Consider the following 26,741-nt stretch of genomic DNA (forward strand, 5'->3'; position numbering starts at 1 on the left):
AAGACAAACGACAATGATTGCAGCAATCTGCTGCCACCGCTCCGTTGAGTAGGAGCGGCGGCAGCAGACAGCCTCTATCCTCTATGGGCTGCCCCCCCCCGCAGCTCCCCTTCCACTCAACGACTCGCTGCCAACGGGTGTAATAGCACCAGCAGCGAGCGAGGAAAGGGGAGAAAACAAGTGCTGACATCGCTCGTTAGCTCCTTACAGTCGCCCCGTGTAATAGGAACTTTAGTGTAAGTGGAACTTCCTCCTTCCCCGTTAAATGAATTCTGAGGCTTTCTTACCCACAAGATACCTCATCTCATGGAAACTTGCTAGCACAGCAGTCTGCCCCTCTCCATCATACTTGCCCCTTTGCTGGAGGTGCCATGTTTCATCTTGTCACAGCTGACAGAATGGAGTAAAAACTTCCCTGTATCAGTGAGTAGGAGCTCGCAGCTTGTCCTGTGTCTACTGTATGGAAAGGCTATTACTACATTGGTAGCTATGATGTTAGTAATTACCGGACCTCCCAACAGGAATGGATTCTCTCCATGGCTGAATACGATCTATTCCCCTCCATCGTGACCTGATTTCCTTGGACTCTCCTGAATCTCCAATATAGTTGGTTAGAGACACAAGTCACTATATTTATTGTTTACTGCTCTCTGGTATCAGTAGTTCACTTCTAGGCTAGAGGTGTTTCCCTCTATCCATGTTTACCGACATTAGTTGTACTTCTCACTATCGTAGTCTCGTAGCTTTTCTTTTTATGTTATTCATAGTAAACTTTTATTTAATCACAAGTAAAACCTGAGACTGCGTCCACGTCCTGACCTCACACCCGCTCTGATGACCTGGATAAACAGCATTACAGGTCATATCTGCACCCAGAAGAGTAACGCCACGGAAAAGGTGATGGTGCTGGAGCTGACCTCACAGTTCACAATAGTAGGGACTTTATTAGAAGATGGGGGTGTTGTCACATGATCCCGAGATGCCAATGTTGTTACATCTAGTGATTCCTCAGTCTTCATCGTACTGGGGTCTTATTAAGGCTTTTGTCTATTTAGCAGGTGCAGTAGGCTGTGCAGAAACTGGAAGTCATGGAAATCTTCACTTCTGGTGGATTTATTTCCTGCATAATAAGAACATTAATGGTTATCACCAGTTTGGATTGGAACCCAAATAATTACAGCAAAAGACCAAATGCTCCCCAAGTATTCACTATGATGGTGCAGCTCACATCCACCAATAGGTCAGACGGGGTGCTGCTATAGTGAGGACATCGCCCATGCGTAAACAGCAAATGATAGAGAATGAAGAGACCCTGGAGAGCAGTCAGGAATCCCCTCATTATGTGCCTGGGTACTAGGAACCATTGTACACACCATGCCCTATTCATACTACCTGAGCGCCTGTCCTCCTCCTGATAGATGTCACAGGCCGCCTGGTTACCACGATGCTTTTCTTTCAACAGCTGAAACGCTGCGATATCTGACAGTCACTAAGGAAGAATCATAAATATTACATTGCCACAGTTTTGGGGATAAGAGTTGTGTAACCTGCAAAAAGATGATGACTTTACGACCGTCCTCATGATGAATAACAATCTGCTGCAGGTGAACGCCGAATATCCATCATCAACAACAATGGTTCAGCCACTCGTCCCCTTCATCAGTAGAGGATAAACCAACATCGTGGTGAACCGTGGTTGTCCATCACAGACTGGCTATAAAATGTGTGTGCCGATTTAATTTACGCCAGGCCATCACATTGCAGACCCATCCAATACCTTACAGCCAGTTCCTATCTATTCTTTGCTTATTCCTCTCATAGATGAGGCTTCTGTGGTCCACATGCAGCTGCACCTTTTGGTTTAGCTGCCGCCATCCAGCTATTGAAAAACTATACTTCCCATCATACAGGGACATCCAATGCACAGCTGGACGTAGGATCAGAACAAATATGAACCTTGACTCCATTACTGCCCACTGTTATGGGGAAGGAGAGGGAATCTAATGTCCAGGGCAGTGTTTCTCAACTCCAGTCCTCACGGCCCACCAAAAGGTCACGTGTTGAGGATTTGACAGGTGATATAATAATACTCAGTGCATCAGGTATTATTACAGGTGATATATTTATACTCATCAGGTATTATCACAGGTGATATAATTATACTCATCAGGTATTATCACAGCTTTCCTTTGTATGGGATATCCTCAAAACATGACCTGTTGGTGGCCATGAGTAGAGATGATTGAACATCGGAAAATCTTAGGTTCTATAGAACTCGAACCTTCCGCATTTGATTCCTGATGCCTTCCCGGTCTGTGGGGAAGGAGACAGCCTGGGTCCTATTACCTAGGCTGAATCCCGGAATTCCAGGCGGTAACCGGGCTGTCTCCTCCTTCCCCACGGACCAGGAAGGCATCGGGAATCAAATGCAGAAGGTTCGAGTTCTATAGAACCTAATATTTTCTGGTGTTCGATCATCTCTAACCATGAGCACTGGAGTTGAGAAGCACTGGTCTAGGTCAGGAGGAGCAGGTGGATAAATAGTGGAGCTGCCTATTATAACATTATGGAGTTTGCTGCTGTGGATGACTGGTCCACCTGTCCAAGCTACGTATATCCGTCACATAAAGACAACCAGGATAAGCCACATTCTGCAGTAGTGTGGCTCTGTGTATTCTGCAACACCCCAGCGGTTCAATGCGTTCTGCTGGTCCAGGAATCATGACTAATCTAACTAATAACTGGGAGTGAAAAGTAACCACAGACAGATTTATCTGACAGATTTTTTAAACCAAAGCCAGGAAGAGACTATAAACAGAGAACAGGTCATAGGAAAGACTGAGATTTCTCCTCTTTTCAAATCCATTCCTGGCTTTGGTCTCAAAATATTTATCAGATAAATCTGTCTGTGTAAACGCACCGTAATGCACAAGGCCTTGTCCTGTTTGTGACTTCTCTGAACTGCATTGGGACACATATTATGGCAGGATACGAGCTACACAGGGGAGCGGGATGAGTCTGCCCGATGTGGTCATAGAGTGGCGGATGGACGACTCAATCTGGGTTCTGCTGAGAAGAGGACAGAGCTCGGCGAAGGCCTCGGAGAGCTCACCCAGAGTTAGATACCTCGCCCGAGTCTTCACATGAGTGGATAGCACATCTTCACACTGTAATAAATGCATCACCAGAACGGTCAGTGACCAAGAAGAAACTGGATGAATATAACCTAGAGATGTTATACTGCAATCTTACATATGACCTGGAGAACCCATCTAGCCAGCATTCACCTCTGGAGAAACGTGAGGTGGGTTCTAAGCCTATCTAGTCTACACAGCTATACGTTTTTAGATCACTATTGTTGATGGGTATAAGACTGCTGATTGGTGTCACCTTATTGATACCAGGGTCATTCCAGTCTGAAGAGGATTAGGTTTTTATTTGGAATATATGTGTGTTGTCAGGGTCTCTGGTTGTAGATTTGGGGATAGTTCCTCATCCTGGCTGCCATCTTTGTGCTGTAATTCATTCTATCATCATCATAGGTCAGTAGGTATCCGTCATCTGATATGAACAGCTGGAAGATCTGACTAATCAAGAGACGGCAATTCACTGGTAAACCCCCTGTATTATTTAAGTGCTTGCACTGATTTGCTGTCTAGTAGCGCCTCTCTACAGTATAGTGCAGTACAGTAGTGCTCTTTACTTGTGCCAGGACTATCTTATCAGGGGAGAGTGACTCCATATTGTATCTCCAGTACACTGTCCATCCTGTACAGAACCCCGAGGAAACACCTGTGTAGTGATTTACAGCTTCTAGCAGCTAATTTCTAACTTTATATATGGTCACAAAACACAATGGTTTCAATGTACAATGTTTATCCTAGAAGCAAGTAATATCTATGTATGTATTCATCTAGGTGATGCCTGGATGCGTCCGCCCTCACCTCTCTGATCAGTGGCTCTTGGTGCTGTAGAATCAGATGTAAGATGAAACCCATGACGGTGGGAGACGATACACATCTCTGGCTGTAGCCGGTGAACTCCAGCAACAGACGTTCCTGCTCCATCTCCTGCAGCAACAAGAAAAGGTGAAATCTGAATGTCCAGACGTCTCACCAATACTGCACCGGCTTATGCTATCAGTGTACAGGCATGGCACATCACTGCGGGAAAACTAATGGTAAAGGATGCCAACTAAAGTCAATGGGCAACCCTGCTTTATCAAGTCAGCCAAGTCCTTGAAAGTAACATGGCTGTCTGTGTTAAAGGGGTCAATCACCCAAATGGTTTTTTCTTTCAGATCAATCGCTTCCAGAAAGTGACATAGATTTGTAATTTATTTCTCTTAAAACATCTTATGACTTCCAGTACTTATCAGCTGCTGCATGTCCTGCAGGAAGTGGTGTATTCTCTCCAGTCTGACACAGTGCTCTCTGCTGCCACCTCTGGCCATGTCAGGAACTGTCCAGAGCAGCAGCAAATCCCCATAGAAAACCTCTCCTGCTCTGGACAGTTCCTGACATGGACAGAGGTGGCAGCAGAGAGCACTGTGTCACACTGAAGAGAATACACAACTTCCTGCAGGAAATACAGCAGCTGATAAGTACGGGAAGACTGGAGATTTTTTTATAGAAGTAAATTACAAATCTGTATAACTTTCTGACCAGTTGATATGAAAGATAACAATTTTGGGTGAACTACCCCTTTAATATCATCTGAAGAGGGGCTTTCCCACCTCTGAGACAGCCATATGCTCTGATAGGGAACACTGACCAGTTGTCCTATGTGGACAAAACACATTGTGGGCTATTTAATATCATATCAGAAGTTAGAGGATAAGTAGTACAGCTGTAGATTCCCCCATGAGACGCTGTGCCCACTCACCTCCAGGAACGGGTAGAGCTTGTGGAAACATTGTGTGAAGTGACTCGTATCTGATAATGGAGACGTCGCCACCATCTCTGCTCTGAGAAGGACATAGTACAATATGGCAGGATCCATATCACCTTCCAGCACTGACCTCAAAAGACCCAAGACCTGAAGAGATGGAAACACGGAAGCCATGAAGGCTGCACTTACAGGACACGATATGATGCAGATTATGAGGTGCTACCTTACTATCGGAGGAATCTCTCTTCAGCGAGGTCAAGAAGTCAACAAGTCCAAAAGCGCTGATGTCTTTGTTCACATAACGTTCAGTGAAGAACTGGCGGACTGTCTCCTGGAATAAGAGGATGACATGACCCAGTATATCACTGTAATGTACACCGTATGGAAAGGACAGATAGGACGTGAAAAGGCTCCTATGGTCCTATTCGATGGGCCGATGGCGGCAGGAGAAGCGCAGGAGTTCAGTCAATCGTCAGCCGTCGGCCATGCATCACTATTACACGTACCTATTACACATAGCGATGCACGCTTGGTGGCCGTTGATTTTAGGTCCAGACCTAAAAACGTGATCAGTCGATGATCGTTGTCATCAGCTGATTGTTATATCATTAAATCGCTCTGTGTAATAGGACCCGTACTCTGGCACTGGCCACAGCATAGCTGCATGACAGGCACCACGGGACTTTGCACCAAATTTGGATAAAACACAACTTTTTGGCCACATTTTCTATCATAGATGCCAGAGAATAGAACTAGTGATGGAGAAGTCCTTTCTCAGCTGTCGATCCTCCGCTGCGTCACCTTCTGGCATCTGTGTGTTCAGCAGATTCAGTGATTACCTGCATTGGAAGACATGGGGATTTTCCTTCCAGCTGGAGAACGATGGAGAGGAAGAGCTGCCGAGCCAGGGAGAGGCAGAGCTCCTGCAGAGATTAGACACAGCGGACGATTATCGTGCAATAAATCTTTACATCGTTGGAATTTAAGCAATAATCTTCTGGTGGCAACGATCAAACAATGAAGGTAAAGTTGTAAGTATGTCATTGGTTGCTTCGTGTAATCATCGGTTATGGATCAGTCACAGTGATCAGTATTATATTACGGTCATATATTTGATAGTATTTATCTTTGCATTTAAACGCCTATCATTTTATAAGAAAAAAAAATTGTTTGTCGTTCACCAAACTAGTGTCATTTTTCACAAATCAATAAGTATCAATATTACAAGTGATTTTAAGAAACTCAGTAATAGGTTTTATTAAGCAAAAGAGTTTCCTTCTGTACAGAAAGCTGTTTTCCTTCTCCCCCCCCCCTCACTTCAGAAGCAGCAGCATTTCTGTGTCCATTATAGTCTATGGGGAGGGGAGAGGTCAAGGGGACGAGTGAGTGCGGAGCGGAGAAAAGGCAGAACTGGAAAACACTACATCCTGCATCTTACCTAACCAAGCTCCTAGATTAGCACTGGCCTTTTTGACCTGTGAACCCAGTGTTTTATGTGCCCAGACAGTCTCCAAATTCCAGGGTTGGTTCTCTCCTCTCCCGCTCACTCACCCCCTCAGCCCCTCACCCCTCTTAAAGGGGTAGTGCGGCGGTAAACAATTATTCACAGAATAACACACAATACAGTTATACAACTTTGTAATGTATGTTATGTCTGTGAATGGCCCCCTTCCCCGTGTCCCACCACCCCCACCCGTGTACCCGGAAGTGTGGTGCGCTATACTCACCTGTCACGTGCCGACTCGTCTCCGATCTTCAGTCTGCAATGTCATCTTCGGACGGCCGGGCCGTATCCCTCCGTCCGTCCTGAGTGCCGGCCGGCGGCGGCCCAGCGTCATCAGATGCTCAGCCGCGATTGGCTGAGCACAGTTATGCTCAGCCAATCGCGGCTGAGCAGCCGATGACGCGGCAGAGGGCGGCCGGCACTCAGGATGGACGGAGGGATTCGGCTGAAGACGACATCGCAGACTGAAGATTGGAGACGAGTCGGCACGTGACAGGTGTGTATAGCGCACCACACTTCCGGGTACACGGGTGGGGGTGGTGGGACACGGGGAAGGGGGCCATTCACAGACATAACATACATTACAAAGTTGTATAACTTTGTATTGTGTGTTATTCTGTGAATAATTGTTTACCACCGCACTACCCCTTTAATGGACTCCAGCAGAACCCATCTTCACTTTGCTCCTCTGTAATGTAGACGACTTTGCCTGATAATGAACACAAGTGAGAAAGGAGGCTGCAAAACAGCTTTTTGAGTACAGAAAGAGGCTTTTTGCCTACTTAAACCTATTAAAGAGTTTCTGAAAATCACTTGTACTATTTTCTGCAAAAAAATTCAGATGACAGGGCCCTTTTACACCAACAGATTATCTGACAGATGTTTTTGAGGCAAAGCCAGGAATGGACTAGAAACAGAGAACAGGTCATAAAGGAAAGACTGAGATTTCTCCTCATCAATTTCTGGCTTTGGCAGATAATCTGTTGGTGTAATAGGGCCCTTACACTTTAAGCAATTTATCTGTACGTGTAAAAGGACCCATAGACTGCAGGGGGCCGACCTGGGATAACACCCGTGGAGCTGCTCTTCTCCTCTGTAGTTGCTTCTCTAAATCCTTCCCAAATGTGGAGAAGTTTGTGCCCTGTAAACAAGCAGATGTGTCGGGATTAGAGGATGTGTACATAAGTGATGTCACACAGTGCAGGATGAGGTCATTTACTTACATGTGAAAGTCCTCTAGAAAAAGACGTGACAGCAATGTCCTGCAAGACTCCTCTAAAAGCCGGAGGGCTGAGTTGTTTCAGCAGAAAGGGAGATAAGCAGCTGCCAGACCCCAGACCCCAGAGAGGTGGCTGCACAAGAGCTGCTCTCTCCAGTCCAATCCAGTTATAGAATCATGTAAGTCCAACAGGCCAGAAAGGAGAAAGCTGCGCATACAGGAGGTACCGTGATTCTGACCAAAAATCTGCGCCATCTCTGTGGCATATGGCAGGGGTGCCCCTAGAAATCTAGGAGGTGGTGATATGGTCGCACAGGGCCCTGACCTTAAAGGGGTTGTTCACCAAAATGTTTTTTAATTCAAATCACGTATGCCAAAGATTTGTAATTTACTTCTATTAAAAAAAACCTCAAGTCTTCCAGTACTTATCAGCTGCTGTATGTCCTGCAGGAAGTGGTGTATTCTTTCCAGTCTGACACAGTGCTCTCTGATGCCACCTCTGTCCATGTCAGGAACTGTCCAGAGCAGGAGAGGTTTTCTTTGAGGATTTGCTGCTGCTCTGGACAGTTCCTGATATAGACAGAGGTGGCAGCAGAGAGCACTGTGTCAGACTGGAAAGAATTCACCACTTCCTGCAGGACATACAGCAGCTGATAAAGACTGGAAGACTGGAAATATTTGAATAGAAGTAAATTACAAGTCTCTGGCACCACTGTGAACCTCAACAGGAGTCTCCTGCAGCATGTCACCCCTTAGATAAAGAGGTTATTGTGTGGACGCCCCATGATCAGTAACGTAACCTGCCTGTCTCAATCACATGACCACAACAGACTGTTATTTAGAATGAAGAAAAGCAAGCAGAAATCTAGAATACTGTGAGGACTATATACAGAAAATACACTATACCCCTCCCCCCTATATACAGAAAATACACTATACCCCTCCCCCCTATATACAGAAAATACACTATACCCCTCCCCCCTATATACAGAAAATACACTATACCCCTCCCCCCTATATACAGAAAATACACTATACCCCTCCCCCCCTTGTACCCACATGACTTCGGCTCCCCGCAGATGTCACTACAGACGGTTGCATCTCCACATCTTGCAGCGATTTGTCGCTGGTCTGTGATGTTCTCTTTGTGGGGGACGACGCCATGGACAGCTCCCTGCTCCATTCACTGTAAGAGATATGAATAAGTTATCACCTGCTGCACAGTACTACCACTGCACAGCCTCCAGAGCAGAACTCCTGGCCGCAGAGAGAACATTATAAGAAATACATGTATTAACAATGCAACAAGAAGGGGCAGCTTAGTCAGTTCTGTAGGGCAAAGCTAAGGCCGCTCGCTGAATCCTACAGTCACGGGGACACGTCCAGTCCGTGAAATGCGTCTAGCATGTGGACGGAACATAGTCATGTATACGGGGATCGCTGACAGCTCAGGTGCGATCACAATGATTGCAGATAAATGGGGCAGCATCTCCAGGGAACGGGCAGCGCTCACCAGCGGGATTGTCACATGTAGCGACATAACGGCCTCACGTTACGGGGACATCACACAATAGGCTGCTGCTCCTCTACCCTGTCCAGCGTCTCAGATCATGTCATGTGGACATCTCTGCCCTGACACCTTATATTAAAGTATTCTGTCATTTCATTATTTATTTATTTATTTATTTTATTTGCAGAAATCAATAGTACAAGTGATTTCAGGAACTCTGTAATAGGTTTTATTAGACAAAAAGGCCTCTTTCTGTACTCAGAGCTGTTTGCCAGCCTCCCCCCTCACTTCTTATCTGTCCATTATTAGACAAGGCCGTCTACATTACAGAGGAGCTAGTAAAGATGGGTTTGCTGAGTCCATTATAACCTATGGAGGGGGAGGGGCAGAGGGGGTAAAGTGAGCAGGGAGAGCAGACAAGCAGCTGGGTAGTTTGGAGATTACAGGGTGATGTGCTGTGCAGGGCTGCCTTTTCACCTTTCTGTGCTCCCTCAGCCCCTCCCCTCTCCATAGAGCATAATGGAAACATAAATCCCGCTTATTCTGAAGTGAGGGGAGGAGATAGGAAAACAGCTTTTGAGGACAGAAGGAAACTCTTTTGCCTAATAAAACCAATTGCAGAGTTTCTTAAAATATCTTGTACTATTGATGCCTACTGATTTTTGAAAAGTGACATTTATATGACAGGTTCACTTCAACCCTCAATGGTGACAGGAGACGTGTGACTGGACAATGACGGGTTGGTGTCTGTAAAGATTAGAAAGTTCCTTATAATAAACTGATCCACTGATATCTCCAATAGTAGCAGATCCATGGAGGTGAATACAGGGGACTCGGAGAGCAACCAGGCTGGAGAACATACATGAGATAAAATTGCATGTTAAAAATGGGAAAAGTAGGGATAAAGATTTTTATTAAATATAGATATAGAGATATGTTTGCTGTCAAGGGGGGAACAATAACACCAACACTGAGAACCTGTCCCATCACTACACACAGCTGAGGGTTGTGACAGTGTGTCATTGGAGGAGATATTTCTCTGTACATCAGACTGATACATTGCACCAAACTTCCAGAACTGGAGGGGATTTGTTTGTAGTTCACAGAGCTGGCGGGCTCCTGTGTCACATGACCTCATATTCTGCTGTAACAATGTATCGGATCGGGGGATACAAGTAACGATATGAATCAGTAGCTTGGCGTCTGTGCTCACCTGATCTACTCCCAGAGCTGACCAGTGTCTCCCGCTCCGCAGAGCTGACGAGTCAATTACTGCGCGTCGTGTCTGGACACGCTGATGGCGGCCATGACAGACGTGCGCTCTGCTTCTATGATAATTTAATTCTCTGTCTCTTTCCCGGGAGGGATGAGCTGCAGTCAGTATGTACTGGGAGGCACAAGGACCTGCTCTCTCACTGAGGGGACACCCTAGGAGTGATTGTGCTCAGACGGGGACACAGTCATCGCTGTCAGGCAGCTTTCCTGGGCTCCTGATGACTTACTGAAGTTCCTTCTATCTATCATGGGGGTCAAACTGCGGCCCTCCAGCTGTTACACAACTAAAATTCCCATCATGCTTGGACAGCTTTGGCTGTCCAGGCATGATGGGACTTGTAGTTCTTTAACACATGGAGGGCCGCAGTTTGACACAATGTTTCCCAACTTGTGGCTCTCCAGCCGTTGCAGAAAGACAACTACTATGATGGGAGCAGCTGAAGAGCCAAAGGTTGGGGATGATGGGTGTAAAGGACCCGGCGGGCTGTTATGACATGATGGGAGTTGTCGCCCCCTATAAATACTCACATCTTGGCCTCCACGGTGGCCACGTGGGCTCGGGGTCTGCAGATCTTGATGTGAGTGCAGTTTTGGGGCAAACGAATCTCCAGACTTCTCGCTACTTTATGAGGACACAAAATGGTCTGAAAGAAGAAAATGAAATTAGTAACAATGTGGTTCTCGGGCCTACAGACCTGTGCGGCCCACCCTGACCTGTCTGCCCGGCCACTGACTACTCACTAGGGATGGTCTGAACCTGCCGATGTTCGGGTTCGTACGAACCCGGACTCTCGGCAATGATTCCCGCTGTCTTAAACCTCCGTGGAGAGGGTGGATACAGCGGGAAGACCGCCTGGAAAACTGGGATAGAGCCACAGCCATAGGCTGTATCCCAGTTTTCCAGGGGGTCTTCCCGCTTTATCCACCCTCTCCACGGAGGTTTAAGACAGGAATCATTGCCGAGAGTCCGGGTTCGTACGAACCCCAACCTCGGCAGGTTCAGACCATCCCTACTACTAACACTTCTCAGTGTCTCCCACTGGGATCTCAGCCCCACGGCCATTCACGGCCAATACGAGGAGCACCCCTAGAGGTGATGACCTGGTGGCTCCTGCAGCAAAGTCCAGACCCTTGTCTGTGGCTTAGGCTGAGTTCACACGGAGTAAAACTGGTGGAATCCCGCCAGCCTCCGTGTCATACTGGCAGGCTATGGGAGGCTCCCGCCGCCTCCTCTCTCTCGCAAGCCTCCCATAGACTGCCAGTATGACACGGAGGCTGGAGGATTCCATGGCGGAATTCCACCAGTTTTACTTTGTGTAAATTGGCGCTTAAAGGGTAAGATCCAGTGGACTTTTTTGAGTGATAATCTGACGACTCTCCTACTTGACAAAGGGGCAATTTATGCCTCGAAACGCGTTGTTTATGAGACCATTAAAATTCATCGTTTTACTTAAAACTGAAGCCTTGAAGCGCCGTCATTCTGGCTCCTGTGGTCCCCGCCTACCCCGAGGATCCGACACTTCATCTACCAATCTGACGACTCAGGCTGATTCAGCAGATTATCGCTCTGTGTAATAAAGACAACGATCTGCCAAAGAAACCATCATCTGCGGATCGTTGACTTTTAACATGTTTAACCCCTTAGCGACCCATGACGTATCTGATACGTCATGGCGCCGCGGGGGGTGTTCAGAGCTCTGAACGGCGCTGATCCCGGCTGACACGTGCAGCCGGGCAGTGCCTCTGTTAGCCGGCGCGGGTCCCGTTGCCGCGCCGGCTAATTAAGCACTTCAATGCAGCTGTGAAACCTGACAGCTGCATTGAAGTGCTTTATGCACAACATCCCTGGTGTCTAGTGGGGGGGAGATCCGTTCTTCTGGCCGTGTCGGGCCTCAGCGTCGGAATGACGCTGATCCCGGCTCGGCAGTAGATTGCTATGGCCTGCAGCAGGCCATAGTAATCTATGACCGATCTGATGCATCTTTGCTGTGTATATACACAGCATTGATCTCTATGAGAGATCATTGCTGTGTATATACAAGCCCCCCAGGAAGGCTTCTAGTCCATGTAAAAAAAAAAAGTAAAAAAGTGTTTTTATTAATAAAAAATCCCCTCCCCTAATAAAAGTCCAAATCACCCCCCTTTTCCCATTTTATAAATATAAATTAATAAATAAATAAACATATTTAGTATCGCCGCGCGCGTAATCGCCCGAACTATTAATTAATCACATTCCTGATCTCGCACGGTAAACGGCGTAAGCGCAAAAAAAATCCCAAAGTGCAAAATTGCGCATTTTTGGTCGCATCAAATCCAGAAAAAATGTAATAAAAAGCGATCAAAAAGTCGTATATGCGCAATCAAGGTACCGGTAGAAAGAACGCATCATGGCGCAAAAACTGACACCTCACACAGCCCCATAGACCAAAGGATAAAAGCGCTATAAGCCTGGGAATGGAGCGATTTTAAATGACATATATTTGTTAACAATGGTTTGAATTTTTTACAGGCCATCAGATATAATATAAGTTATACATGTTATATATCATAGTAATCGTAACGACTTGAGGAACATATATAACAAGTCACTTTTACCATAGGGCGAACGGCGTAAATGCAAAACTCCCCGAAATCAAAACAAATTCGTTTTTTTTTTCAATTTGACAGCGCAAATGATTTTTTTCCGGTTTCACAACATATTTTATGGAAAAATTATGCCTGTCATTGCAAAGTACAATTGGTTTCGCAAAAAATAAGCGCTCATATACGTCTCTAGGTGAAAAAATGCAAGTGCTATGGACTTTTAAACATAAAATGGAAAAAGCAAAAGCGCAAAAACGAAAATTGGCTTAACCTTAAGGGGTTAAACATTATCTCTGCATTTAATAGTGATGCGCGGCCGGCAGCTGCTTTTATTTTATTTTACTACTTTTAAAAAAATTACTTTTTTTAAAAATAAACCTGCTTAAAATGTCTCTATTCTGCCCCTATAACCCTTACCGCTTCTATGTTTTAATCTAGGAGACTATTTGAGGGCTCATTTTTTGTGCCATAATCTATACTTTGTATTGATATCACATGTGACTTTTTGATCACTTTTTATTCATTTTTTTCTGGGATGTGATGTGACCAAAAATCATTATTTTTCAACTTCTGTGCGAGATCAAGAATCTGATCATTTTAATTTCAGCAAGAAGCAATACATTATTAATTACATTATTTTATTTAAAAAAAAAAAGATAAAAGGGGGCTGCTTTAAACTTTTATTATGGAATGGATTTATTCATGCATTAAAAAAAATTTTTTTATTAGGATGGGTTCACACTATGTTTTAGCAATTTGTTTTTTCATTGATTTCCAGTATAAAAAAAAAGAAATTAAAACGCACTCTTTTTTTTAAACATACACAAAAATAAGGTGAGCTACATTTTTCTGTACATAAAAAAAAGGGATCCGTTTTGATACTTTTTTTTTTTTTTATAATGGAAGTCAATAGAAAAACAAATGCACACAAATGCATACGGTTTTCCATCAGTGTTTTGCAAAAACGAATGAAAAAAAAAGGATTGCAAAAAGGTAGTGTAAACCCAACCTTACACTTTTGTAATCCCCATCATGTTCCATCATGTCCCCCCTTTCCCTTCTTCCTCCTGTAACATATATAAAGGTTTCCATCATGTCCCCCCTTTCCCTTCTTCCTCCTGTAACATATATAAAAGTTTTCATCATGTCCTCCCTTTCCCTTCTTCCTCCTGTAACATATATAAAGGTTTCCATCATGTCCCCCCTTTCCCTTCTTCCTCCTGTAACATATATAAAGGTTTCCATCATGTCCTCCCTTTCCCTTCTTCCTCCTGTAACATATATAAAGGTTTCCATCATGTCCTCCCTTTCCGTTCTTCCTCCTGTAACATATATAAAGGTTTCCATCATGTCCTCCCTTTCCCTTCTTCCCTCCTGTAACATATATAAAGGTTTCCATCATGTCCCCCCTTTCCCTTCTTCCTCCTGTAACATATATAAAGGTTTCCATCACATCCTCCCTTTCCCTTCTTCCTCCTGTAACATATATAAAAGTTTTCATCATGTCCTCCCTTTCCCTTCTTCCTCCTGTAACATATATAAAGGTTTCCATCATGTCCCCCCTTTCCCTTCTTCCTCCTGTAACATATATAAAGGTTTCCATCATGTCCCCCCTTTCCCTTCTTCCTCCTGTAACATATATAAAGGTTTCCATCATGTCCCCTCCTTTCCCTTCTTCCTCCTGTAACATATATAAAGGTTTCCATCATGTCCTCCCTTTCCCTTCTTCCTCCTGTAACATATATAAAGGTTTCCATCATGTCCTCCTTTCCCTTCTTCCTCCTGTAACATATATAAAGGTTTCCATCATGTCCTCCCTTTCCCTTCTTCCTCCTATAACATATATAAAGGTTTCCATCATGTCCCTCCTTTCCCTTCTTCCTCCTGTAACATATATAAAGGTTTCCATCATGTCCCTCCTTTCCCTTCTTCCTCCTGTAACATATATAAAGGTTTCCATCACATCCTCCCTTTCCCTTCTTCCTCCTGTAACATATATAAAGGTTTCCATCATGTCTCCCCTTTCCCTTCTTCCTCCTGTAACATATATAAAGGTTTCCATCATGTCCCCCCTTTCCCTTCTTCCTCCTGTAACATATATAAAGGTTTCCATCATGTCCTCTCTTCCCTTCTTCCTCCTGTAACATATATAAAGGTTTCCAATCTGTCCCCTCCTTTCCCTTCTTCCCTCCTGTAACATATATAAAGGTTTCCATCATGTCCCTCCTTTCCCTTTTTCCTCCTGTAACATATATAAAGGTTTCCATCATGTCCTCTCCTTTCCCTTCTTCCTCCTGTAACATATATAAAGGTTTCCATCATGTCCTCTCTTCCCTTCTTCCTCCTGTAACATATATAAAGGTTTCCATCATGTCCCTCCTTTCCCTTCTTCCTCCTGTAACATATATAAAGGTTTCCATCATGTCCCTCCTTTCCCTTCTTCCTCCTGTAACATATATAAAGGTTTCCATCATGTCCCTCCTTTCCCTTCTTCCTCCTGTAACATATATAAAGGTTTCCATCATGTTCCCCCTTTCCACCATTCCTGTAGTTCACCTCTAAGCTCACTCTTACTTTCCCGTGCTGTATGACTACTAACTGCAAGGCAAATGCCATCAGTGACTGAGAACAAATCAGCCAAAAACCGGTGTACACTAAGCAGAGGTGCTCGCGGCAAGGCCCCATGTATACCACTCTATTGGTTTTTGCTGTCTGCACATATAAATTCTTAGTCATTGGATGCCCATCTGTAGCTGTCTGTAACTATAGAGGCACCAATAGACTTCTATGGGCTCATCTGTGCCTCAGGCTAGGTTTACATCACGTTTTTGCAATCAGTTTAATGTATCGGTTCTATAAAAAAAAAACGGATGGTAAAAACTGATGCTGTTGTATGCCATCTGCTTTGATCTGTTTTCAATTGACTTACATTATTAAAAAATAAAACAGATCCATTTTTTTTTAACATTTTGTAATGTACACAAAAACATGGTTGACCACACTTTTCTGTACGTTTTCCAAACGAATACGGTGAGACAGATTGCGAAGACGTAATGTGAACGTAGCCTAATTTGCACAAGTTCTAAACTTTGCGGATCACTTTTATGGTAAGGACACCCATCTGTAAGTATACAGAAAGGTGTCCATGACTTATAAGAAATGGTTGGATCAGCAATTTTATTCATAATTATAGATACATGTGCGCGGGGTCTAATGAGAAGCCCTGAATGTAATCTTTGCACCTGTCCAGCCACTTCCTGGTCGGTCCCGGCACTCGGCATCACATTGCTGACCTCACATGTCCATCATCACATCATGTGTCCAGGCGACAACAGGAAACTCTGACTAAAAGACTCTGCCAAATCAAACCTTACATTAATCTGCAGTGAAAGGAAAGCCCCTGTAACGTCCTGTTCAATATCTGTAAAAGATTTTCAGACCTTTATGACGAGATACACCACATAACTGGGGAAGAAGTGGACGTGAATTCAGTGCGTTGTCTCGCACAGGCCTGACACATCATCTTTTCACACTAATAGAAGGCTGCTTTCTCAGTCTCCTCCTTCTCATGTGTATACTAGTTTTCGGCAGGGTACACAGTGATGCTATGTGCGTTTTTTTTACCTTTTCTCCGCAGCCGCTGCATACAGTGGCTCCTTCTAGCTCCTGGAAGATCCCACCACTGTCGTTACTTGTGTAGATCATGACCGCGTAGCGATTCAGCAGCGTTTCATCCGGATACAGAGCCTGGGAGAGGAACCATTGAACGCTCCCTTCTTCCACTTTCTCCTGGGACTCTAGAGAAGAGGACATGAGTGCTGTCATTTCACCCGTGGCCACTAGATGGCGCCTGACGCCCACCCCACTCTCGCGCCCGGTAAGACGCATCATGTGCACTTATTTATCTCTTCCATTGAAATATTTCTCTTTTCCCCTTTCTTGCTGTTTAGAGAGGATCCCAGGAGACCCCCGGGTAAACATTAGCAGCGATTCCTCACCGCTGAAGTGGCCCGGCCTCGGTGCAAGCAGAAATGCAATTAATTAATAGAATGAATTGTACTGGAGCAAATAATTCCAAAATACATAGAGGCGCTGATGAGATAACAATATTATCTCTGAAATCCCCGCACGATCCCCGGGTCGTGCATCATGTGCATTTAATCAGCCGGCTGCAAACATCACTGGAAACAGCAGCGCTCAGACATTTCTACATTTATTCCTTCTCATAAACCCCCCAAATCATAAGCAGATGTCCGGAGCCTTCCCCGCCGCTGTCCCCCGTAATCTCCCCGCTGTACCGCGTCTGATGGTGGGAGAGGGCGACTGCAGGGATGGATACAGATGTCTGGAGCCTTCCCCGCCGCTGTCCCCCGTAATCTCCCCGCTGTACCGCGCCTGATGGTGGGAGAGGGCGACTGCAGGGATGGATACAGATGTCCGGGGCCTTCCCCGCCGCTGTCCCCCGTAATCTCCCCGCTGTACGTCTGATGGAGGGAGAGGGCGACTGCAGGGATGGATACAGATGTCCGGGCCTTCCCCGCCGCTGTCCCCCGTAATCTCCCCGCTGTACGTCTGATGGAGGGAGAGGGCGACTGCAGGGATGGATACAGATGTCCGGGCCTTCCCCGCCGCTGTCCCCCACAATCTCTACGCTGTACCGGGTCTGATGGTGGGAGAGGGCGACTGCAGGGATGGATACAGATGTCCGGGCCTTCCCCGCCGCTGTCCCCCGTAATCTCCCCGCTGTACGTCTGATGGAGGGAGAGGGCGACTGCAGGGATGGATACAGATGTCCGGGCCTTCCCCGCCGCTGTCCCCCGTAATCTCCCCGCTGTACGTCTGATGGAGGGAGAGGGCGACTGCAGGGATGGATACAGATGTCCGGGCCTTCCCCGCCGCTGTCCCCCACAATCTCTACGCTGTACCGGGTCTGATGGTGGGAGAGGGCGACTGCAGGGATGGATACAGATGTCCGGGCCTTCCCCGCCGCTGTCCCCCGTAATCTCCCCGCTGTACGTCTGATGGAGGGAGAGGGCGACTGCAGGGATGGATACAGATGTCCGGGGCCTTCCCCGCCGCTGTCCCCCGTAATCTCCCCGCTGTACCGCGCCTGATGGTGGGAGAGGGCGACTGCAGGGATGGATACAGATGTCCGGAGCCTTCCCCGCCGCTGTCCCCCGTAATCTCCCCGCTGTACCGCGCCTGATGGTGGGAGAGGGCGACTGCAGGGATGGATACAGATGTCCGGGCCTTCCCCGCCGCTGTCCCCCACAATCTCTACGCTGTACCGGGTCTGATGGTGGGAGAGGGCGACTGCAGGGATGGATACAGATGTCCGGGCCTTCCCCGCCGCTGTCCCCCGTAATCTCCACGCTGTACCGCGTCTGATGGTGGGAGAGGGCGACTGCAGGGATGGATACAGATGTCCGGGCCTTCCCAGCCGCTGTCCCCCGTAATCTCTACGCTGTACCGCGCCTGATGGTGGGAGAGGGCGACTGCAGGGATGGATACAGATGTCCGGGGCCTTCCCCGCCGCTGTCCCCCGTAATCTCCACGCTGTACGTCTGATGGTGGGAGAGGGCGACTGCAGAGATAAATACAAATGTCCGGGCCTTCCCCGCCGCTGTCCCCCGTAATCTCCCCGATGTACGTCTGATGGAGGGAGAGGGCGACTGCAGGGATGGATACGGATGTCCGGGGCCTTCCCCGCCGCTGTCCCCCGTAATCTCCACGCTGTATCGGGTCTGATGGAGGGAGAGGGCGACTGCAGGGATGGATACAGATGTCCGGGCCTTCCCCGCCGCTGTCCCCCATAATCTCCCCGCTGTACGTCTGATGGTGGGAGAGGGCGACTGCAGGGAGGGATACAGATGTCCGGGGCCTTCCCCGCCGCTGTCACCCATAATCTCCCCGCTGTACCGCGTCTGATGGTGGGAGAGGGCGACTGCAGGGATGGATACAGATGTCCGGGGCCTTCCCCGCCGCTGTCCCCCGTAATCTCCCCGCTGTACCAGGTCTGATGGTGGGAGAGGGCGACTGCAGGGATGGATACAGATGTCCGGGGCCTTCCAATCCGCTGTCCCCCATAATCTCCCCGCTGTACGTCTGATGGTGGAAGAGGGCGACTGCAGGGATTGATACAGATGTCCGGGGCCTTCCAATCCGCTGTCCCCCGTAATCTCCCCGCTGTACGTCTGATGGAGGGAGAGGGCGACTGCAGGGATGGATACAGATGTCCGGGGCCTTTCCCTCCGCTGTCCCCCGTAATCTCCACACTGTACCAGGTCTGATGGTGGGAGAGGGCGACTGCAGGGATGGATACAGATGTCCGGGGCCTTTCCCTCCGCTGTCCCCCGTAATCTCCACACTGTACCAGGTCTGATGGAGGGAGAGGGCGACTGCAGGGATGGATACAGATGTCCGGGGCCTTTCCCTCCGCTGTCCCCCGTAATCTCCACACTGTACCAGGTCTGATGGTAGGAGAGGGCGACTGCAGGGATGGATACAGATGTCTGGGCCTTCCCCGCCGCTGTCCCCCGTAATCTCCATGCTGTACCGCGTCTGATGGAGGGAGAGGGTGACTGCAGGGATGGATACAGATGTCCGGGGCCTTCCCCGCCGCTGTCCCCGGTAATCTCCACGCTGTACCAGGTCTGATGGTAGAAGAGGGCGACTGCAGGGATGGATACAGATGTCCGGGGCCTTCCAATCCGCTGTCCCCCGTAATCTCCCCGCTGTACGTCTGATGGTAGAAGAGGGCGACTGCAGGGATGGATACAGATGTCCGGGCCTTCCCCGCCTCTTTCCCCCGTAATCTCCACGCTGTACCGCGTCTGATGGAGGGAGAGGGTGACTGCAGGGATGGATACATGCAACCATGTGATCTATGCCTCTGGGCACGGGGGCGATCTGGTGATCACTGGGTGAAGTACAGAAGTATAGATCTAGTTATCAGTGGGTGAGTGCTGAGGGATTTAGTGATCACAAAGGTGATGACGCAGACACTGGTCACAATGATCACAACCATTACCCTACCATCAATTGATATAATGCTACAAATTAAAGGGGTACTCAAGCAAATTTTTTTCCTTCAAATTAACTGGTACCATTAAGTGCCAGAGATGTGTAATATACTTCTATTAAAAAATCTCCAGTCTTCCAGTACTTATCAGCTGCTGTATGTCCTGCAGGAAGTGGTGTATTCTCTCCAGTCTGACACTGTGCTCTCTGCTGCCACCTCTGTCCATGTCAGGAACTGTCCAGAGCAGGAGAGGTTTTCTATGGGGATTTGCTGCTCCTCTGGGCAGTTCCTGACATGGACATTGGTGGCAGCAGAGAGCACTGTGTCAGACTGGAGACAATGCACCACTTCCTGCAGGACACACAGCAGCTGATAAGTACTGGAAGACTGGAGATTTTTTAATAGAAGTAAATTACAAATCTCCAGTTGATCTTAAAGGGAACCTGTCACCCCCCGTGCCGGGTTGACAGGCTCCCGACCCCCCGCTACAGCCCACTATACTCACCTGATCCCGCCGGGTCCCGCTTCTGGATCCGGTCGGGTCACGGAGATATCAGCTGCTGCAGCCCGGAGCGCGGGCTGAGAGATGAGTCCAACGCTCATAGAGAATGACAGAGAGTCCAACGCTCCGTCATTCTCTATGAGCGTTGGACTCATCTCTCTCACGGGCTGCAGCGGCTGATATCTCCGTAACCCGACCGGATCCAGAAGCGGGACCCGGCGGGATTAGGTGAGTATAGGGGGCTGTAGCCTGTCACCCCGGCACGGGGGGTGACAGGCTCCCTTTAAAGAATTTTTTTGGGGTGAACAACCCCCTTTAATGTCATTCATCTGTAGGCTGCCTCATGTAAAGTGGAAGGATCTGTGAGGGATCTAGTGAAGGCTGGGAGATGAGCAGTGGGGGATCTAGTGAAGACAGGGAAATAAGCAGTAGGGGATCAAGTGAAGACTGGAAGATGGGCAGTGGATGATCTAGTGAAGACTGGAAGATGGGCATTGAGGGATCTAATGAAGAAAATCCTCATTCTCATTCTGCGAATCAGTTTGTTCTGTCAGTGATGAGCAGTGGGTGATCTAGTGAAGACTGGGAGATGAGCAGTGGGGGATCTAGTGAAGACTGGGAGATGAGCAGTGGGTGATCTAGTGAAGACTGGGAGATGAGCAGTGGGTGATCTAGTGAAGACTGGGAGATGAGCAGTGGGTGATCTAGTGAAGACTGGGAGATGAGCAGTGGGGGATCTAGTGAAGACTGGAAGATGGGCAGTGGGTGATCTAGTGAAGACTGGAAGATGGGCAGTGGGTGATCTAGTAAAGACTGGAAGATGGGCAGTGGGTGATCTAGTGAAGACTGGAAGATGGGCAGTGGGTGATCTATTGAAGAAAATCCTCATTATCATTCTTCTGCGAATCAGTTTGTTTTGACCAGTCATAAAAAGTCATTGGCCACATATCTCCTCTAGTAACTCAGTGGCGGGTTTGCTGATTTTAATCTAAAGCGTATGGGGGCCTTAAGATATGAGCAATAAGTAATGAGGGTAACTGGTGATCACTAAGTGTAGAATAGCCTGGGATCTAGTGGTAAAGGAGAAGTCTGCAAAAACAAGAAATATATTGCAGGCAGGGGGGGTGCGGGAATGTAATGAATGAACTATACTTACCTGACCCTGTGCAGCATCGCCGCTTCTGGACCCATGTCAGGGGCGGGACACCTCTGCAGTCACTGACTGGCTGAGTGAGCCCTTCTCACTGGGTCATGACCACACTGGAACCTGGGAGAAACTAGAGCCAGGATAGGTAAGTATAGATTCTTTATTATGTTTCCACACACCCCGTCTGCGATATACTTTTGTTTTGGCCGGACTTCTCCTTTAACTACCGGAGTTCGGATGCTGGGAAGAGAGAGTATTCTATGTACGACAACTATGAAGCTGACAGTGACCAAACCATTTTGCCCATTGGGAAAAATCCCACAAGCCAAAGAATACAAATAGTTTTCCTGCTTATTCTCTGAATGAGAATGAATAATCTGCATGATGGTTGTGTTTTCATAAGGTGGCGCCCTCTACTGAGCAGAGCCCACACAAGGCAGCAACCGTGGGTAACATTACTATAAATGGCCGGCTCCCATGGAGGCTGGCAGCGCTGCAGGTTCCCGCAGGACACCCCCAGCGCCGCACATCTCCTGGCATCTTTAACTTGTTAACAGCTCTTGGCTGAGCCATGATCTTCATATAGAAACCTGGTCTGTATTAGGCCGAGGCTGGATAAGAGCTCCAAGGGAGATAAATCCTGCTGGAATCTTTGATCTGGGAGCTTAATATCCTCTCTGATTTGTGTGATTCTTTGCACTGACGAGGATTTATGTCTTGCAGATTCTCCTCCTTGTGATGGTCAGAAAAAAAAAGTAATTATCAGTTTGCATCAAACATTTATCAAGTTAAAAAAATATAAAACGAATGTGAAATTTATAAATGTCGCTGCTGTCAGCGCTATCGAGTTATTCCGGGAGATCATCCATAAAGTGGAATGTAAAGATCAGCAGGAAATGCTGGGACTCTCACTCATGTATGTGGAGGCCGATGCCGCGGCCTCACCAATTCATCCCGGACGAGCCTCCATGATTGTCCGTGATCTGATGTGCACTCACATCGCAGCAGGATGGTACATGTGAGTGTCAAAACACAGAGAACGGGAAAGAGATGGAGGGAAGAGAGGGCTGTGATAGCTACATGGAAAATCTCATTGGAAAGTTTTATAAATCTTATTCATGTATCCTCAGTCTGCTATATACATAACACAGCAAGACTCTAGGATGAGAGTGACTGACTATAACATTATAAGAGTGACTGACTATACCATTATAAGAGTGACTGACTATAACATTATAAGAGTGACTGACTATAACATTATAAGAGTGACTGACCATAACATTACGAGGGTGACTGACTATAACATCATGAGGGTGACTGACTATAACATTATAAGAGTGACTGACTATAACATTATAAGAGTGACTGACTATAACATCATGAGGGTGACTGACTATAACATTATAAGAGTGACTGACTATAACATTATAAGAGTGACTGACTATAACATCATGAGGGTGACTGACTATAACATTACGAGGGTGACTGACTATAACATTATAAGAGTGACTGACTATAACATTATAAGAGTGACTGACTATAACATTATAAGAGTGACTGACTATAACATCATGAGGGTGACTGACTATAACATTATAAGAGTGACTGACTATAACATTATAAGAGTGACTGACTATAACATCATGAGGGTGACTGACTATAACATTACGAGGGTGACTGACTATAACATTATGAGGGTGACTGACTATAACATTACAAGGGTGACTGACTATAACATTACGAGGGTGACTGACTATAACATTACGAGGGTGACTGACTATAACATTATAAGAGTGACTGACTATAACATCATGAGGGTGACTGACCATAACATTATAAGAGTGACTGACTATAACATTATAAGAGTGACTGACTATAACATCATGAGGGTGACTGACTATAACATTACGAAGGTGACTGACTAGAACATTATGAGGGTGACTGACTATAACATTACGAGGGTGACTGACTATAACATTACGAGGGTGACTGACTATAACATTATAAGAGTGACTGACTATAGCATTATAAGAGTGACTGACTATAACATTATAAGAGTGACTGACTAACATTATGAGGGTGACTGACTATAACATTATAAGAGTGACTGACTATAACATCATGAGGGTGACTGACTATAACATTATAAGAGTGACTGACTAGCACATTATGAGGGTGACTGACTATAACATCATGAGGGTGACTGACTATAACATTATGAGGGTGACTGACTATAACATTATGAGGGTGACTGACTATAACATTATGAGGGTGACTGACTATAACATAAGATAAGTGACGGACCATTTCCTGATTGGTGTGAAGGACTGTAAGACGATAGCAGCAATGGACTATGGGATGACAAGGGTGACACTATTAGATGATGAACCATAGTATGAGCAGAGTGATGGACCATCAGATGATAAGAGTCACGGACCATAGGATGATGAGAGTGATGGACCATAGGATGATAAGAGTGATGGACCATAGGATGATAAGAGTGACGGACCATAGGATGATGAGAGTGATGGACCATAGGATGATGAGGGTGATGGACCATAGGATGATGAGAGTGATGGACCATAGGATAATAAGAGTGATGGACCATAGGATGATGAGAGTGATGGACCATAGGATGAGAGTGATGGACCATAGGATGAGAGTGATGGACCATAGGATGATGAGAGTGATGGACCATAGGATAATAAGAGTGACGGACCATAGGATGATGAGAGTGATGGACCATAGGATGAGAGTGATGGACCATAGGATGATGAGAGTGATGGACCATAGGATGATGAGAGTGATGGACCATAGGATGATAAGAGTGACGGACCATAGGATGATGAGAGTGGCAGGCTAGCAGATGATGAGAGTGACGGACCATAAGATGATGAGTGTGATGGGCCGTAGGATGATGAGCATGACAGTCATAAGATAATGAGTGTGACAGCCATAAAATGGTGAGAGTGGCAGACAAGCAGATGATGAGCGTGATGGACCAAAGGATGATGAGAGTGACACTATTAGATAACACGAGTGACGGACCATAGGATGATGAGGGTGGAAGACTAGTGGATGTTGAGAGCTGAACCCTTGACTGTCTGTGAATAATGAGAGTGATGGACCATAAGATGATGAGAGTGATGGACCATAGGATGAGAGTGATGGACCATAGGATGATGAGAGTGATGGACCATAGGATGATGAGAGTGATGGACCATAGGATGATGAGAGTGATGGACCATAGGATAATAAGAGTGACGGACCATAGGATGATGAGTGATGGACCATAGGATGATGAGAGTGATGGACCAAAGGATGAGAGTGATGGATCATAGGATGATGAGAGTGATGGACCATAGGATGATGAGAGTGATGGATCATAGGATGATAAGAGTGATGGACCATAGGATGATGAGAGTGATGGACCATAGGATGAGAGTGATGGACCATAGGAAGATGAGTGATGGACCATAGGATGATGAGAGTGATGGACCATAGGATGATGAGAGTGATGGACCATAGGATGATGAGAGTGATGGATCATAGGATGATGAGAGTGATGGACCATAGGATGATGAGAGTGATGGATCATAGGATGATGAGAGTGATGGACCATAGGATGATGAGAGTGATGGACCATAGGATGAGAGTGATGGACCATAGGATGATGAGTGATGGACCATAGGATGATGAGAGTGATGGACCATAGGATGATGAGAGTGATGGACCAAAGGATGATGAGAGTGATGGACCATAGGATGAGAGTGATGGATCATAGGATGATGAGAGTGATGGACCATAGGATGAGAGTGATGGACCATAGGATGATGAGAGCTGAACCCTTGACTGTCTGTGGATGATGAAAGTGATGGACCATAGGATGATGAAAGTGATGGACCATAGGATGATGAGAGTGATGTACCATAGGATGATGAGAGTGATGGACCATAGGATGATGAGAGTGATGGACCATAGGATGAGAGTGATGGATCATAGGATGATGAGAGTGATGGACCATAGGATGAGAGTGATGGACCATAGGATGATGAGAGCTGAACCCTTGACTGTCTGTGGATGATGAAAGTGATGGACCATAGGATGATGAAAGTGATGGACCATAGGATGATGAGAGTGATGTACCATAGGATGATGAGAGTGATGGACCATAGGATGATGAGAGCTGAACCCTTGAGTGTCTGTGGATGATGTTCTTCCATATTAGCGGAGCACTGTGCTTGGTGATTGTGCTGACTCGGCTGCTTCTTCTCCATTACTGACCACAGATCTACAGTCAGAATAATAGAAACTTCTCGCCCTGAGCGGCAGCAGAGTAAACACGCCTGATCCACAATATCCATCTCCAAATGTCACGCTGGCTCCCAGGGCACAAAATGGAGGTGAGCTGAATATATTGTCAGGCCCCAGGACGCTGCCTAGTGTAGTGCGCCGCTCTGCACTGTTTACACCTTATTACAGCTGCTATTAAGTCCCTGAAATGACTCCATTATTGAGTGCCTGACAGATCGTAGTTACCTTCTTCTGCCCGTCCCCAGGGACACCCCCAAACTCAGAGCGCCCCGCCTCCCCCTGGCGTAAGGTGAGGACCTGCGCTTGTTTCACGTGTTATCAGACAGAGTCCATCCGTCGACATCGTCCACAGGGAACGCAGCTCAATCCATGTTCTGCGGAGAACAAACAGCCGAGAAGACGAGCACGGTGACCCCCCACTACTGCCTGTGCCGACCTCTGACCTGTAATGTAAACGCTGGGATGAGATGATTAATACGCTGACCAGCCGGGCCCTGGTGAATCCTCTCGGAGACAGAACCATCTTACATTACAGCGACATCACAGGATCCATCCTTTATACCTGCAAACTGACAGCAATGACATCACAGCTGATTTATAGGGGCCGTTCAACAAAAAAACTTTTTTTTTCAAATCAGCTGGTACTAGAAAGTTATATAGATAGATATAGATGTAAAAAACTCCAGTCTTCCAGTACTTATCAGTTGCTGCATGTCCTGCAGGAAGTGGTGTATTCTCTCCAGTCTGACACAGCGCTCTCTGCTGCCACCTCTGTC

At 46.8% G+C, this 26,741-nt stretch overlaps 1 protein-coding gene across 1 annotated transcript in view; it reads right to left on the reverse strand.

Annotated features, from left to right (window-relative positions):
• Positions 1-660: 660 nt before the first annotated feature.
• The window catches only part of LOC138798993 (myosin-9-like), a 97,290-nt gene continuing 71,209 nt past the window's right edge, over positions 661-26,741 (reverse strand). Inside the window, exons 13-23 of the mRNA XM_069979663.1 lie at positions 16,606-16,778; positions 10,927-11,042; positions 8,673-8,799; positions 7,455-7,535; positions 5,730-5,813; positions 5,114-5,221; positions 4,885-5,037; positions 3,945-4,070; positions 2,993-3,167; positions 1,393-1,479; positions 661-1,120 (exon numbers count right to left, since the gene is read on the reverse strand). Of these exons, the coding sequence (XP_069835764.1) occupies positions 1,035-1,120; positions 1,393-1,479; positions 2,993-3,167; positions 3,945-4,070; positions 4,885-5,037; positions 5,114-5,221; positions 5,730-5,813; positions 7,455-7,535; positions 8,673-8,799; positions 10,927-11,042; positions 16,606-16,778 (1,316 nt within the window). The 3' untranslated portion in view covers positions 661-1,034. The remainder of the gene's footprint in view (positions 1,121-1,392; positions 1,480-2,992; positions 3,168-3,944; positions 4,071-4,884; positions 5,038-5,113; positions 5,222-5,729; positions 5,814-7,454; positions 7,536-8,672; positions 8,800-10,926; positions 11,043-16,605; positions 16,779-26,741) is intronic.

Source organism: Dendropsophus ebraccatus, chromosome 8, assembly GCF_027789765.1.
Source record: "Dendropsophus ebraccatus isolate aDenEbr1 chromosome 8, aDenEbr1.pat, whole genome shotgun sequence".
Lineage (NCBI taxonomy): Eukaryota > Metazoa > Chordata > Amphibia > Anura > Hylidae > Dendropsophus > Dendropsophus ebraccatus.